The following is a 14,526-nucleotide window of genomic DNA, read 5'->3' as shown; positions in this document are numbered from 1 at the left end:
TTTTTTCAGTTACTTCTGTTTAAGCTTCTGTAGGTGTTCATTAATTGTGAGACTTTTTAGTTGAGATATTATTGTTGTTCCTTAGTCTTCTTTTTGCATTATTGTCTCTGCTCTTTCCTTTTTGTGCTCTCATTTATTGAATAGAATGTAAAATAAACTAATACTTAAAAAAATTTAATTCAGAGTAGGCAAAATATTGAATTTCTGTAAAACAACACAGAACTGGAATTTGTGTATAAGAGGCTGCAATACATAAAAAGAAAATTATTAAATCATATCTCACTTACCATAGATCTTTTTGATAGGAGCAAAATCCGTGCCATTAGTTCCAGACCACTGTATTGCCCATTCGCAGTGCTTTAGTGCATAACTTATAAATCTGTCCTCATCATCCTATATTACTTTTTCAAAGCAAGACTAACATGAAGCAAGACAGGATGAATGAAAGTCAATGAAGGTCGACTAGACAATCCAATTACTAAAGATTCTTGGAAGAACAGTACTGTGATCTATAGTAGAATTGTGTATAAATTTCTGTCTTTGTTGACAAGGGTCGTTTTTGTAGAACTGCAGTATATTTTTTATGGTAATCTAGTTTTAGATTATGCTAATCTAATCTGTTTGTATAATGCATCAGAATGTCAGTTGTTTAAAAATGTGTTAGTTCACAGAAGCCATATTTATAATATACCTTTTATGTACCTGTTCTGTCTGCTGAGTTGTGAAGATTTAACATACAGCTACACATTGCATAACAAAGAGGCAGTGCTAAGGTGCATAATCATTGCATACATATCACTGCTAATTTTCCATGCTTTTTTTTTTCATTACTCACTTTTTTTTCTTTCATTCTGCTGAACAGGCCATCTCTTGCAAGTGTAAAAAACACATGCATACAGTAAAAGAGGTTACTATTTCTGGCGCCAACTTCTGATAGAAATCGTGACCCAGGCTGCATGTGGGCGCTAAATACAAATCTGTTTACCATTGGTGCTGGATACTGCAGATGACGATGAAGAAGGCGGCCTAGTTAAGCAGAAGAACAGAGGTTTCCAGTCCTAGAAGCATCTTGAACTTTAACTTTGTTGCACCTTTGTCACTGAATCACAGAATGAGTTAAGTTGGGAAAACTTCTAGGGTCACTAAGTCCAAGCTTTGACCGAACGTTGTCAATCAGCACTGAGTGCCATGTCCACCTTAAACACCTTCAGGAACAGGGACTGCACCACCTCCCTGGGCAGCTCATCCCAGTGTCTGATCACCCTTTCAGTTATTGCTGATGTCTATCTACTTTTTTTCTCCTTGATACAAATAGGTCTAATAAAAAAACCCAGCCAAACCAAGCTTCTGCATAAATACTTTGTATCATTATGGTTTTGAGCCACATATAAATAAGAACAAATAGGATTTAGTTATCTTTTATTCTAACTGAAGACTAGGTAATTTTACTTGACTATCATTTTACACATAAGCTTTAAATAAATTCCAAATTACTACATGTTCTTGTTTTCCCCAAGCTCTGCAAAAATGAAACAAAAAGGTGTAATATAAATTTTACATTTTAACCTTTTTTTAGCAGGTGTTTAGATTACAAGTATTTTGATCTAGTCTTTCCATGCGTAGTCTTTTATATTCATCTTAGGAGAAGCCCTTTTAGTGAAATCGCAAGTGTGTGTATATGTAAATATAGAAATACATATACGTATATTCCTTCCCAGCTAATATGATAATAGGAAAGTGGAGTCATATAAAAGTGTTTAATCAAACAGAATATCAAGCGGTCTTCATTACGGGCTGTCTGAATCGGAAGCATGGTATTAAAAAATCAATTGCTATAAATGACATGAGGTCAGTAAAACAAGTAATGATTTCCTGGTATAACAAACACTGCTGATAGGAAGGTACCCTGTTGATTGAGACAATTTTTACAGTGTTTCCCAGTAAAAGTTGAAGTAATCTTCTGCAGATGGTGGAGTGTTGCTGTCTGACTGCAAAAGACAGAAACACTGCCTTTTTATTTATAAGTCAAGATTTAAGAACAAATTGTTATTTGCAGTAGCAAAATGTATGTCTAAACTACGACAATAATTGTAAAGCATATCACTTTGTCACATTCCTTTTGACCGGAAAATCATGAGGCTTGCCTGGTATATAGAGGTAATGAGGAATCATTTACTGATTAAATAGATGCTACATATCTTAACAAGCACTGAAAAGGTTCACTGCTACTCTGTAAGCTATTTAATGTAAATGGTCATAATCTACTGTTATTAATTTTTATTGAAACTGTTTTTTTCCACAGGTTTTTGTTTAGATTACAGAAAATACTGTAGTATGGAAAGAAGATATTTTAAGACATAGGAATTTTATTATTTGCATTCAAAATGTCAATTTTTTAAGTCTTCATGCACCTAAATGTTAGCTATAAGTAAGAAACTATTTGTAGAATGAAGTTTTAAGCTCTGTAGTGAATTTGTGATATTAGGCATTTATGCTATTGATTTTTCATTACTTCATTTTCTTGACAGGTAGGGCAATCCTGTCTGAAACAGAGAATAGCTCTTGAATCTTCTGCAGAGGGGTAGACTAAGATTGTAATAGACACCTTCTCTAAGATCATTTGCTCTATCAGAGGTTCAGATTTATTTTCAATAGGAGATAAACTGTTTTTTTCAGCCCTGGTTTGGTGCTTGTAGCATCATTAATACTGCAAATTTCTAAGCCTTTGACTTGTGATAGTATTTGTCACAGGTTTTTGTTAATCAGTTTCTCAGAAAAAGTAATAGTTGGTGTGGCTGTCTTTAGCTGAGAGATGCAAAAATAAAAAAGTAAGGCTATGTCACATCATATTAGAGAAGAAATTTCTTAGTACAGTGGTTTGCTTTTTTTTTTAACCATGTGATCACTACCCAATTAGTGATTTAATCTGTTAATCTGACCCTTTTTCCTTTTCTTTTGACCTGTTTTCATTTTAATTGAGTTCTAAATACACAAGACTAGAAGGGTTGCTTTTTATTTGGCAGATGTGCAGTAATAAAAATCTCTGCTCACTGAGAAATTGTTGCTTTGAGAAAACTGCACTAGGTCTGTAACAATTTTCAGTAACTTCAAAGCAATACAGCTTTTATGAGGTAGTGGGCCTGTAACCTATATCTCTGGGTTATCTTTTCAAAAGTTATTCTGCCAGAGTCCTCACCAAGGTGACCATGCTGCCAGGGTGGAGGAACATGATATGCTGGGGAAAGTTGGAGCTCTGGATGATGGTGATCCGCAGCACAGAAGGAATAGTGTTGCTATATGAATTCACCTGAGGCCCAGCTGTGTGCTAGATATTTCAAAACTTGTTTTGCTTTTTGGTTCTGTGGCGTCAGGAAGACGTGCATAGAAATCCTGAATGTTCTCAGCATCAGGAGTTAGGATTCCAGACACAGTGAGATATTCCTGAGCAGAGTAACTGTAAAATACAGGCTTTTTCCCACAGTTAGTGTGCGGGTTTTCCTTACTGCCATTTGCACTGGGAATATATGCTTGTCAGAGGAAAAAAAGCCAAAAAAATCCCCCATACATGTTTAAAGGAAGATGTGTAGGTGTCCTGAGTGTTCCTATGTTAGTATAACTTTCTTCACAAAGTTCCTTTTCAATCATTTAGTCTACTTATAAAGCAATGCATTTATGCAACAGATTGTGGTTTATAGTTAGTAAATTTTACTATACAAACTTAGCTATAGATGAAAAATAGTTGTATAAATAAATACATAATTCTCAATTATAAACTTATTTTATTAGTTTTATTAATCTCAATAATATCAAAAGATAACATCTCCATCTCCAGTAACAAATCTGTTATTATTTTAAGTTTTGTATATAATGTATGAAAATAGGGGATATAGTTGTTTCTTGGGTTATCTGCACATAAATAGGATGACAGTAAGATCTGAGTTTGTGGCTATCATCTCTTGCCTTCTATTTCTTTTTTCTTTGCCTTCTGCCAAAAACATTTTCGTACTGATTTTCATGTGTATATGTCCATGTATATCTATGGAAACAGAGCATACGCAATGTTTTCTCATACTCTTGAAATAAATAGTAATAGTGGTAATAATAATACTAACAGTCTAAATGAGCCACTTGCCAATGTTACGCAGAAATTTCTTAAGCTGTGTTAATATGGGTTTATGTCACCTATTCAACTGTTACCCATTTATCTTTTCTGTAGGTGACAGATCAGTCAGTGAAAGCTTTTGCTGAACATTGCCCTGAGCTGCAGTATGTTGGTTTCATGGGCTGCTCTGTTACTTCAAAAGGAGTCATTCACCTTACCAATGTAAGTATCATAACTACTTTCTGCTAGTTATTAGTGTATTGGACTATAGTCATGTCATAGGTATTCACCAGGATAAGATTACGTGATATAGCACTGACGTGGAAAGAAACATGACTGAATGAACTTTGCCTTATTTAGATTTCACTGTATAAAAACACTGTACCAAAATATATTTATGGGATTATACATTTTCTTCCAAGTAAGAGTGATGCTGAGGTCAAAACTCTTTAAAATGCGTAATTGCAGCTGATTACATCACAAGCAAAATTCCATTTTAAAATGCAAAATTGTAGTTGCAAGAGATTTAGGCAGACCTCACGTTGCAACAGTGTATCCCCTGTGTACATACATTTTGACATTATTCATCTTCTTATTTTACATAGATAGTCTTATTTTACATAGACATTTTATTTTCTTTCTTTTTTCTTTTGCATAAGAGGAGTGATGTGTGGGAAAACTAACTCGAGTGAATCTGCAGAAAGTAATTAAAGTGTTCAATAAAATGGATGACTTGGATGAGGTGGACAAACACCATCTAATTAAAATTTGTAACTGAAGTAAATCCAGGGATCATGTAAACATGAAAATGGTTAAAGAGATCTTGAAGTGGGAAGTAGAGAGCATATTTAATAAAAATGGAGTGTGCCTGATGAAAGCAAACTTTTTTTGATGCAGCTGTGGAGGTCTCCTGTTGTTATACAGAACCATCCAGCATATCTGTAAATTACGTTCATCATTTTAGAGCTACTTAGCTGAAGCTACAGAAGAATTGAAAACATTTTGGAACACATGCAAAAAGAAATAAGCCAGGGAAATAAATCTGTGTGGTAAAGTCGTAGGACCTCAAAGGATGCTGTTTTGAAAGAACTGTGTATTGAAGTGATGAATAAATGGTGTGCATATCTGTTGGAGAAAGAAGTGCTAGAATTATTTTCATATCCTATGAAAAGTACATATGTATAACTATGTAAGCTTACATTTATATATGCAAAAAAATATAGGAGGTACACAAATTAAAATTTTGACATAGACAGAGTATGTAGTCTAAGGCTTTGTGAGAAATTTCCACAAAGATCACTTTTCAGCTACACGTTTTGGTTACTTTGGTTTTGTTATTATTCTGACCTAGATTTATTGAGTATTTAATAGATGTTAGATGTTTTATCCTTCAACAAAATTACTTTGTAATCACATTTATTAGATTGAAGAAGAGTAGAAATCTTGATGTAGTTCTGATTTTCAAGTGTTTATTAATATTAAGTTATTAGAAATTATGATTTACACTGGAGTGACCCTGTTGAGCATAGTCCATCAGAAAATGTCTAAGAGGCTGCTAAGACTCATTATGTCATTACTTTGTAAGTAATTGGTGGATGTTGGGACTTGAGGTTTAGGTATTTCAGTTTCCTTCCCTCATGCTGTATCTTATGTACAACTTCTGTAGGCTGTGAATACTGCAAGACAGTGATGTGATAACACTCAAAGTTAGGGATTGCTTAACCCCGAGAAGGCTCAAGGGAGACCTTATTGCAACCTTTCAGTACTTGAAGGGTTTTATAAGAAAAATGGGTACAGGCATTTTAGAAAAATCTGTAGCAAGTAGTAACATTATCTGCTGCCTCTGTCTTTGCCAGAATTTATCTATTGATGATAGAATTTTTTGTTCTAACCATGTGCACTTTGGTTTTGTGTTGAGCACTTAAGTGGTGCTTCATAAGTGTTTAGTAGTAATTGCAGTCTGGTGTTCCTCGAGAATGTGGAATCTGCTCTTTGCTCTCCATGGCCTGTAAGTGTGTCCCTCCAGGCTGTGCAGAGCTAGTTGCCTTCTGTCCTGTTTCCTGTGTGCAAACTGGAGATAACAGCAGTGGCCTCAGTTGTGAAATTGCTTTGGGGCTGATTGATGTATAAAAATTGAGTGGTTTATTATTACTGTATTTTCCCCCTAGTAATGTTAGCTCTCTTGAAAAATACTGACACTTGAAAAATTCTAAATAACAGTAGTGCTGTGTCGCAGAGGTTTTTTAATAGCTAATTGTGAGGTATAGGAGAGAAAGTGTTGTATACTTAAGAAAAAGAAGAAACATTCAGGGTCTATTTTCACTATTTTGCTACTGAACAGAACAACAGTCAAAAAAAATTGCTTTTTGGCAAGACCGTGTCATCACACTGGTGCCTTTTTTCCTTGAAGTTATTGTAAACTGAAAAAAATACAGATAAAGTAAATAATGATTATTGGGTAAGATGAGAGGCACTTCCCCTACATACACAGGGAGAAAGGGAAAAAAGGACTGTGTTTATATGCTATTCACAGACTCTTTGTTGAAACCAGTTGTTTGTTCAGATGACCCGAATGTTTCATTTTCCTTTGGAGTTTTAATGTGTGAAATATTGTCACAAAAGAAGTGAATGACCTCCTCCATGAGATCAGAGTATTCAGTCCAACACTTTATCAGTGTTGTTTCTGTGGAGAAGGGAAGCACATATGTCGTGTTGTAGTTTCTGTTTTCACCACATGAAAACATGAAGTGTTCTGTTTTCACCATATCCCCACTTCCTGCTTTCTTGTTTTATATTTTTTTATAAGTTATAAATTATTTAGCTTTCCAAATTTATTTTTGTTGCACTCTTTCTTCCCTCCACACATCCTTGTCTCTCAAGAATTTATCCCTGGTTATTTTTTACTTTGCTTCTCCTGTGAGTGTGAAGATCAACGCAAAGGTAAAAAGTGCCTGTGCACATTAGATCATTGTGTTGAAGACAGAACAACCACAAGGGTAATCTTTGTTCATTAACTAGGTGAGAATCAGAAACTTTGTATTTTTTCTAGTGGGGTAGTGATTTTTTAATGTTACATCTTTGACCTCAAGAGCAGTGGCATTTCCTTCCCCTTGCAGTAATTGCTTCTCAGTACTTTAATTGTTGCACTTCTAATAGAACTTTTCACAGCTGGCATCAGCAAATCTTGACATCTAGGTATAATTTTATTACCAAGCCACTTCCTTGGCTTCTTCCTTTGGTTACTGATATATGTACGAGGGTAATTACTTGTAGCAATATAACTCTCTGCATGTACATCCTACACCATGTACTTCTTACAGACTGGTTAAGTGTGTTACAGACATCTAATTAGGTACCAATCCTTGTACAGAACCTCGAGTTAAAAAAATATTTAACTTGCTCTGCTAATCATCAGTGCATGAAGACAGTTAATCTAAGAACTATTTCTGAAATAATGTGATCTTCACTTTTTCTTCATCTCATAATGGTTACCCATGTCCAGTCCAACTTAGTGATAGCTCTGTCTGAGTTGGTGGTTAGTATGAAGTCGATCAAAATTCAGATTTATGGACCAAATTCTTAGGGCCTGTAGACCTCATGAGCGTGACAGCTACATAATGATAATCTACACATGACAGGATTGATTTTGTAAGACCCTTTCTGAACTGGGGTAATGTATAGTTTCTTTCTAGTAAATGATTTGTTTTGACACAAAGTGTTCTGCTTTATGCTCTCTTAATGGTTATGTTTCAGCATACCTTCTGATTTTAAAATCGTTAGGCTTCCTGGCTAAGGGCATGATTGCTGTTCTTTGGCTAGGTACAGTGAAAACAGTATTTTAATCAATTTTTATAATGAACTGGATTTCATAAGATGGAATATGATTTATTTCAATCTGTTTGCCTTTAGTAATATGTCCTTTTAAATACTAGTCTTCCAATCATAGGAAAAAGACATGAAGTGAGGGTTTTTGAGGACGGTGATGCTGGGACATTCTTCATGAATGTTGGCTTGAAACTTTAACTGATATGGTGCTGTGTAAGTGAATATTTTTGCATCCTATCAAACTGAACTTGATGATTTTGTTGAATGAAGTTAACCGTGTCCCTTTTGAGAGATTTTTGTTGCTATTTTGAAGAATTTGGTGGTTGTACCCAACTGCCATTTCTTTCAATGCAGTAAAAAAAGACATTCCAGAGAAGACATGACTGAAAGAATTGCATCTATGAACCGTGCATTTCCACTCTACCCCCTCAAAAAATTCATTAGAAGTACTTGACAGTAAATAACATGGTGATGTAAACTATGAATCAGCAAAAATGTAATTTTACAGCAACTTCTGGAGTTTATAAACTGGAAATTAGTTTTGTAACACAGATATTGTATGTGTAGTTCATATGTGTGTCCAAGTCCCTCCTCTAGAGGTAGTTAAATATTTGTGCTTACAACACAGTTTTTGATTGTGTGTTTGTTACTTAAACAATGGGACCTTAATGTTTCACAGTACCTAAGAACTGAAATCAAAATTTATAAATACAAAAAACATTTAATTAGTCTATGGGAAAATAGTCTCCTTTGTAACTATTTGATCATTTTCCAATTCTTAGGCAATGTATGATTACTGTTTTTAAGATCACAGTATATCTCAATTGTGTAGCTCAGTTATGGCAGCTCTTCAGTAAAAATTAATGCATGTGACTTTTGAAAAAATAATTCATAGATTCTATTGACATTACAATAAAAAGAATGTGGTTTACTGTCTTTTTCATGTTGCTATTTTTCATTTCCTGCGATCATACATTTGCTTTGGGAGACTTAAGTCAGAGAGCAGTTTATTCCCTGAAGGCATGTATACATAGAGAGTGTCAAGAAAATTAAGCTTAATTAGCAAAAGATTGGAGTTTAAAGCTCATTAAGTCCTTATAAGCACTTCCCTTCAGAAATAATTTGGCTGTCATACTGAAGAGGATTAATCTTACATGAATTGTTTAGTGGTGGACTTGGCAGTTTTAGGTTTCAGTTGGACTCAGGCTTAAAGTTCTTGTTCAACCTAAATGTTTGCATGGTTCTGTTCCCTTCTATGCTTTTTAGGGCAGTGTATCTCTACAGAAATTGTGGAAATGTGTGCAGTGGAAAAAAAAATTGTGTACTCTTTATATTAGCAATTTCAATACAATAATATCTAAATATTCTCAGGAGTTGATATACCCACACTCAAATTACCTATGATCCCAATGGCAGTAGTAATTTTCTATCACCCAAAGCACTGCATATATTTAATATTCCAAGTTTCAGTAGTCAAGATAGAAATCTTATTAATTGCATGACATTCAGGCACACAAACAGTGTGATAATCTCTGAATCTTCAAATGTATCAGCATAAAATTTTGTTTAAACCAACCGACTAAAGTATTGAAAAACTGCAAAGGTTTTAGCATATTTTAAAATATTTGAGATCCAAAAGTAATGGGTAATAATCAGTAATTTCAGCAAGAATGTGTTTATAGGTATTGCACAAAATTCATTTAAGTGTTGCTGCTTTTTAAAAAAATCTGTTATTTTCTGTTTCATATTTTAAGCCCTCTGCCTACTTATTTGCGTTATGTGTTTTGTCACATCAAATAGTCCTGTTTCCATTAAAACATTTTGACTAACGTAGTGGAGTTCAAAGTTTAAATTCTTCTCCTGCATAGTTATTTGCAAAGCTATGAAATTAAGGGTTCAAGAAAAGCTTGGATATCTGCAGAAGAAGCGCCCTGAAATTGCTCAGTAAAATGATGTTGCTGCATGAAAAAAATTAGTTCTGGTTAAAAACAAAAAAGGCAAGACACAAAAGAAAAAACATTTTGCATCCTAGTTCTATAAGATTGAGTATTCAAGTCACAGAATTCTCTCCTTCTGTTGAAAAAATGCTGTTTTAATCTCAGAATTTGTAAATGCACTGTACAGTCTAGCGTCTGTTTTTTAATTGTCTGCTTGGAGAAGTTTGATTTTTCTTTTTAGTGTCATGCTACTTTTATCTGTGAGGGTTAGTATTAGAATGTAAGACTTATGTATTTTTCAGTTTTTCCATAGTAGTGATTGTATCATTGTAGCATTTTACCCTGAAATTAATTTTCAGGTAAGATATAAAATAGGAAATTTGTCATTAAGGTATATATATATATATTTTTAATGAAAAATTATTACATGCACATTTATTACAATTCTCTTGCCCGTAATGAGATGTTGATACCTCTGACTTAAGTAGGCAGATAGGTATTCTTTTCACTATCCTAATTCAGATTGATCCAAAATTTTCTCAAAAAGGAATGTGCATTCTGTTCTGCAGGTCTTGAAAATCATTAACACTTTTGTAATGGCAATTTCAAGGTTGTAGAGATTAAATTGTACTTGAATACTTATCAATCTGGAGCAGTACTTATCAATCTGAAGTCAGACTTCTAAGACACAAAGGTTTTCTTCGTTGAGTGTATTGTGGTTGTTAACCTCCCAAGTAGGTCAGGTGTTTAAAATGAAGGAATGTGACAGTAGCAAAGGCAAGTGATGGTTGAGTTACTGTATACTGAATATGATGATAGACTATTACTAGTAGGAAGGAAAGAAGCAATGAGGGAATGATTCTACTATGATGGTAGAGGATAAAATCTGCCTTGAGAACCCTATTTATTTGGTAGACGGGAATACTGGGAATTCAGTTTAGGTTTTGACTCCACCCATGGAATGCCAAAGTTTTTTTCACTTGGCAACCACAAATGCTTTCTGCTGAATTTATCATTGCATCATCAGTGTAGATACTATACTGTTGTTACCTCTTACCTAGTTTGAAGCCATGTTTTTTAGGCACTTTTTAAAGGAACACTGACCTCTCTCCATGCATTGATACCTTAGTGTAAATCCATGGGTTTTAGTCCGGAAGTAATAATAATAATGGCAAGAGTCATCAGTATTGTCATCTGCTCATAAGAAGGATGCTGTTGCGAAAGAAAGCTTAGGGTTTTCTTAAGTGGGAAGGTTTTCTACTTGTATTTTAAGTCTCCTTAGTTGTTTAATGTCATAGAACATACTCACTGTTGAATTATCCAGCAGGTATATTTTGTACATCCTAAGCATAGGCCACATTATTGCCTGCATAGTTTAAAGGCTGAAATATCTAATATGAGTAGCTGTATGAAGGTGAGGAAATCTACAGTTGCTGTAAGCTTCCCTTTCTTGTAATTTATGCAGGAAAAAAATGAGAGATTGGTTATGAGCTTTTTTTAGACACAGAGAAGATAAGGCTTTTAAACTTCATGCTAGAGCAGTATGTATGAAATGAGAGTAGACAGAGCTTGTAAAAGGTGTCTATTTTACCAACACAGTATCAATCACTATATGCTCTGCTCCCTAATATCCAGCAAAGTTTATCAGAATTTCAGCGGGAATACAGCAAGTACCTCCACAGTGATAGTATCATAATAATAGAAATATTATTGTCCTAGATTCTGTAGAGGTACCCTGCAGGTGTTCCTCAGAGGTCAGGGTTCTTGTTTTTTGTTGCTTGTTTTGCAGACCTTTTCAGAACGGTATGTAGTTTATCATCAGCTTTTGTTTGGAGACTGTTAATAACTTAAAGAACAAAACTCCTGTTTCTCTAGAAGGCTACCTACATTTGAAGTCCTCTTCCTTTACTTTTCTTTTCTTCTCACCTCATGCTGCCACGTCTCCCCCAACCCCCTGACTAAATACATTGACTTAATAATTAACTATCGAAGTGGACCAATTACTTGATCTCAGTTGTGTGCCTTTACCTAATCAAATCCTTAGTGACTCAAATCACTGATGAGGATAATTTTTTCTCTCTTACAGCAAAAATAAATTTAATTAAGTGTCAGTATTGCCAAATGCAATTATTTTTCCAGAGTACAACAGAGATTATTTCAGACAGCTGAAAAAGCAAACAGTACTTGGAGGGTGTTATGACTAAACTGATACTGGGAAGTCTGTAATTTTTTTTTTTTTGCATCCATAACTCACAGAAGTTGTAAAAGGGTTTGCTTTTGAAGGACACAAGAAAGATTGACACTAGTAATAAATCAGTTTAATCAGTGCATAACTCTTAATTATATTGTTCTGTGACTCCAAGTTTTGTTGTTCAGAATATCCAATCTGTTACTGATAACTGTGCTGTGAGACTACAGTGCAAATATTTTCCAGAGAGTTTGTATTATTTGTTTACTTTGAAAGCCTTATACTCTGGAGTCATTAATTGCATTCATTTGAATCTTAAGCATAAACATGCTGTCTCAGTTTCTTCCATGCCTTATTTTTCTTATGTCTAAATGAGTTTATATTCTACCTTATACTCTATGTTTAAGAGGAAGAGGAAGGCCAAGGCCCTTATTGTAGGTTGTATGGCACCTTGAGTGAGAGTGTCTGGATTTTTTGCAGTAACTGAGGGCCTGAATCACAACTTTGCTCAAGCTGAATCTGTGAATATCTCTGGTATGTTTTCTTTTTGTAAAAGATATAGTGATAATTTCTTTCATAGCTTTCACATACTGTGCAACTTCCAAAAAAATTAACATTTTTTCAACAGTTATGTATGTGAATGAATTTCAGATTATTTCTTTCTCTCATATTTGTCTCAATAGCTAAGAAATCTTTCGAGCTTGGATCTACGTCATATCACAGAACTGGACAATGAAACCGTGATGGAAATAGTAAAGAGATGCAAAAACCTTAATTCTCTCAATCTGTGTCTGAACTGGATCATTAATGACAGGTAACTTCATTAGAGCATCCAAAAGCGGCGTAATGCAAATTCAACTAGTTGTGTTAGTTGAGAATAATTTCTCATGGCTTGGGGGTTAGAGGATATTGATTAAAGCAAACAGTGTTTGCTGAGTTCTTGATTGTTTTGGGTAAATCATCAAGATTTAGGTAAGTCACCTATTTTGTGGAATGTTTGCTTATTTCTGCAATGGAGAAAAGTTTAGTTATGACCGAATGGCAGCACTAATTTGTTTCATACAGATTTCAGGAGAATGTGCTCTGCACAAAGTGTGATTGAAATGTTCAGTTGCAATTGAACTGACTCCTTCAGTAGGTCTCTAGGATTTATATAAATTTATATGCACACAAACAAAGAAATATGCTTGACTACGTAAGTAAAAATAAACTGCTTGTGAATTAAATAGTGGAATTCCTGTATTTTTAGAAGGCAACAAAGTTTTTGGAGTTTTTTTTTTTTGCAGAGAGCTCCAGAATGAGAATGAAAGAATAAGCAAGTTATTGTCTAGTCTTTTCCTTTTGACTAGAATGCCTCCTATTCTGCTGTATTCCAGTCTTCTGACCAACTAATTTATTTCAACATTAAGTATGTGGACAAAGATTATGTATAGTTATGTCACAGAACAGATGAAAAATAAAAAGTCCTGAGAATTTTAAAAGTGGACATTTTCTTTTAAAATGAAAAAATTGAGCAAAGTCAGTGCCTGAGGGAACACAGGAAAGAATTTTTTTAATTACTTGTACTAGACTATGTCATTATAACTGGTGCTTTTAAAAAAAGGAAAGAAACACTTTGAACAGAAAGGGGCTCTAAAACAGTTTCATATAAACCAGATTAATGTGTTCTAACAATTGTACTTGTTTCCCATTATTACTTTTTGGGTTTTTTTAATAAGATATGCTTTCAAGATTTTTCAAAAGTCATTAAGGGTGTACTGATGTGTAGATGAGCTCAGACTTTGGTGAAAATGTAGTGTTCTAAAAGTAATAAAATGGCAATGTTTTCAAGAGGAAGTACCAGTAAACTTGCCGTAACTCCTTTTAGCCCTTAAGACAGTTTTTTGGATTTGTTGGTTTAGGTCAGACCTTTGATGCAACGTCATTGGTTTTGCAAGCATTTAGTTGCCTCAGATCTTTCTGTCTGTAGGGCCTTGTTTTCACATGCAGAATGAGGTTACTGGAAAAGTCTAGGATAAGCTAGAAAAAATAATAATAATCAAAATGCAAATTAAAAAACCAGGCAGTTTTCAGGTTTTATTTAAAGAACTTAGAAACATATATCCATCTGCTTGAATGTTTCGGATATGGCAGTCTGCTAAGTTTGAACTGAACTACTGTCAAACTATTCTTGAAATTTCTTTTGTAGAATTACTATAATAGTAAGTATATATTTTAATTTTACACATATTACTCTAAAACATTACACTGAGTATTAATTAAAGGAATTGTGAATCTTAGCAAGAAAAGGAAGCCCTTTCCAGCTATGACAGATAATCTGGTTCTGTATGTAACTTTTAGTTCTTTAGTTTTGTTTCTTAAGGTTTTCCATTTCATTTTTTTTTCTGATCATACTTGTTAGTACTTACTATAACAATTAAAATTTGGCAATTTGAAATATCTTCTAGTTAAAAAAAGGATAATTTAGAAAATAA

General features: G+C 34.0%; 1 protein-coding gene across 1 annotated transcript in view; it reads left to right on the top strand.

Moving 5' to 3' along the window:
- The window catches only part of FBXL17 (F-box and leucine rich repeat protein 17), a 275,881-nt gene that overhangs the window by 87,794 nt on the left and 173,561 nt on the right, over positions 1–14,526 (top strand). Inside the window, exons 5-6 of the mRNA XM_066339699.1 lie at positions 4,217–4,324; positions 12,736–12,866. Of these exons, the coding sequence (XP_066195796.1) occupies positions 4,217–4,324; positions 12,736–12,866 (239 nt within the window). The remainder of the gene's footprint in view (positions 1–4,216; positions 4,325–12,735; positions 12,867–14,526) is intronic.

Source organism: Sylvia atricapilla, chromosome Z, assembly GCF_009819655.1.
Source record: "Sylvia atricapilla isolate bSylAtr1 chromosome Z, bSylAtr1.pri, whole genome shotgun sequence".
NCBI lineage: Eukaryota > Metazoa > Chordata > Aves > Passeriformes > Sylviidae > Sylvia > Sylvia atricapilla.
Note: the sequence above shows the minus strand (reverse complement) of the source record. Positions and strands in the feature narration are given on the sequence as shown.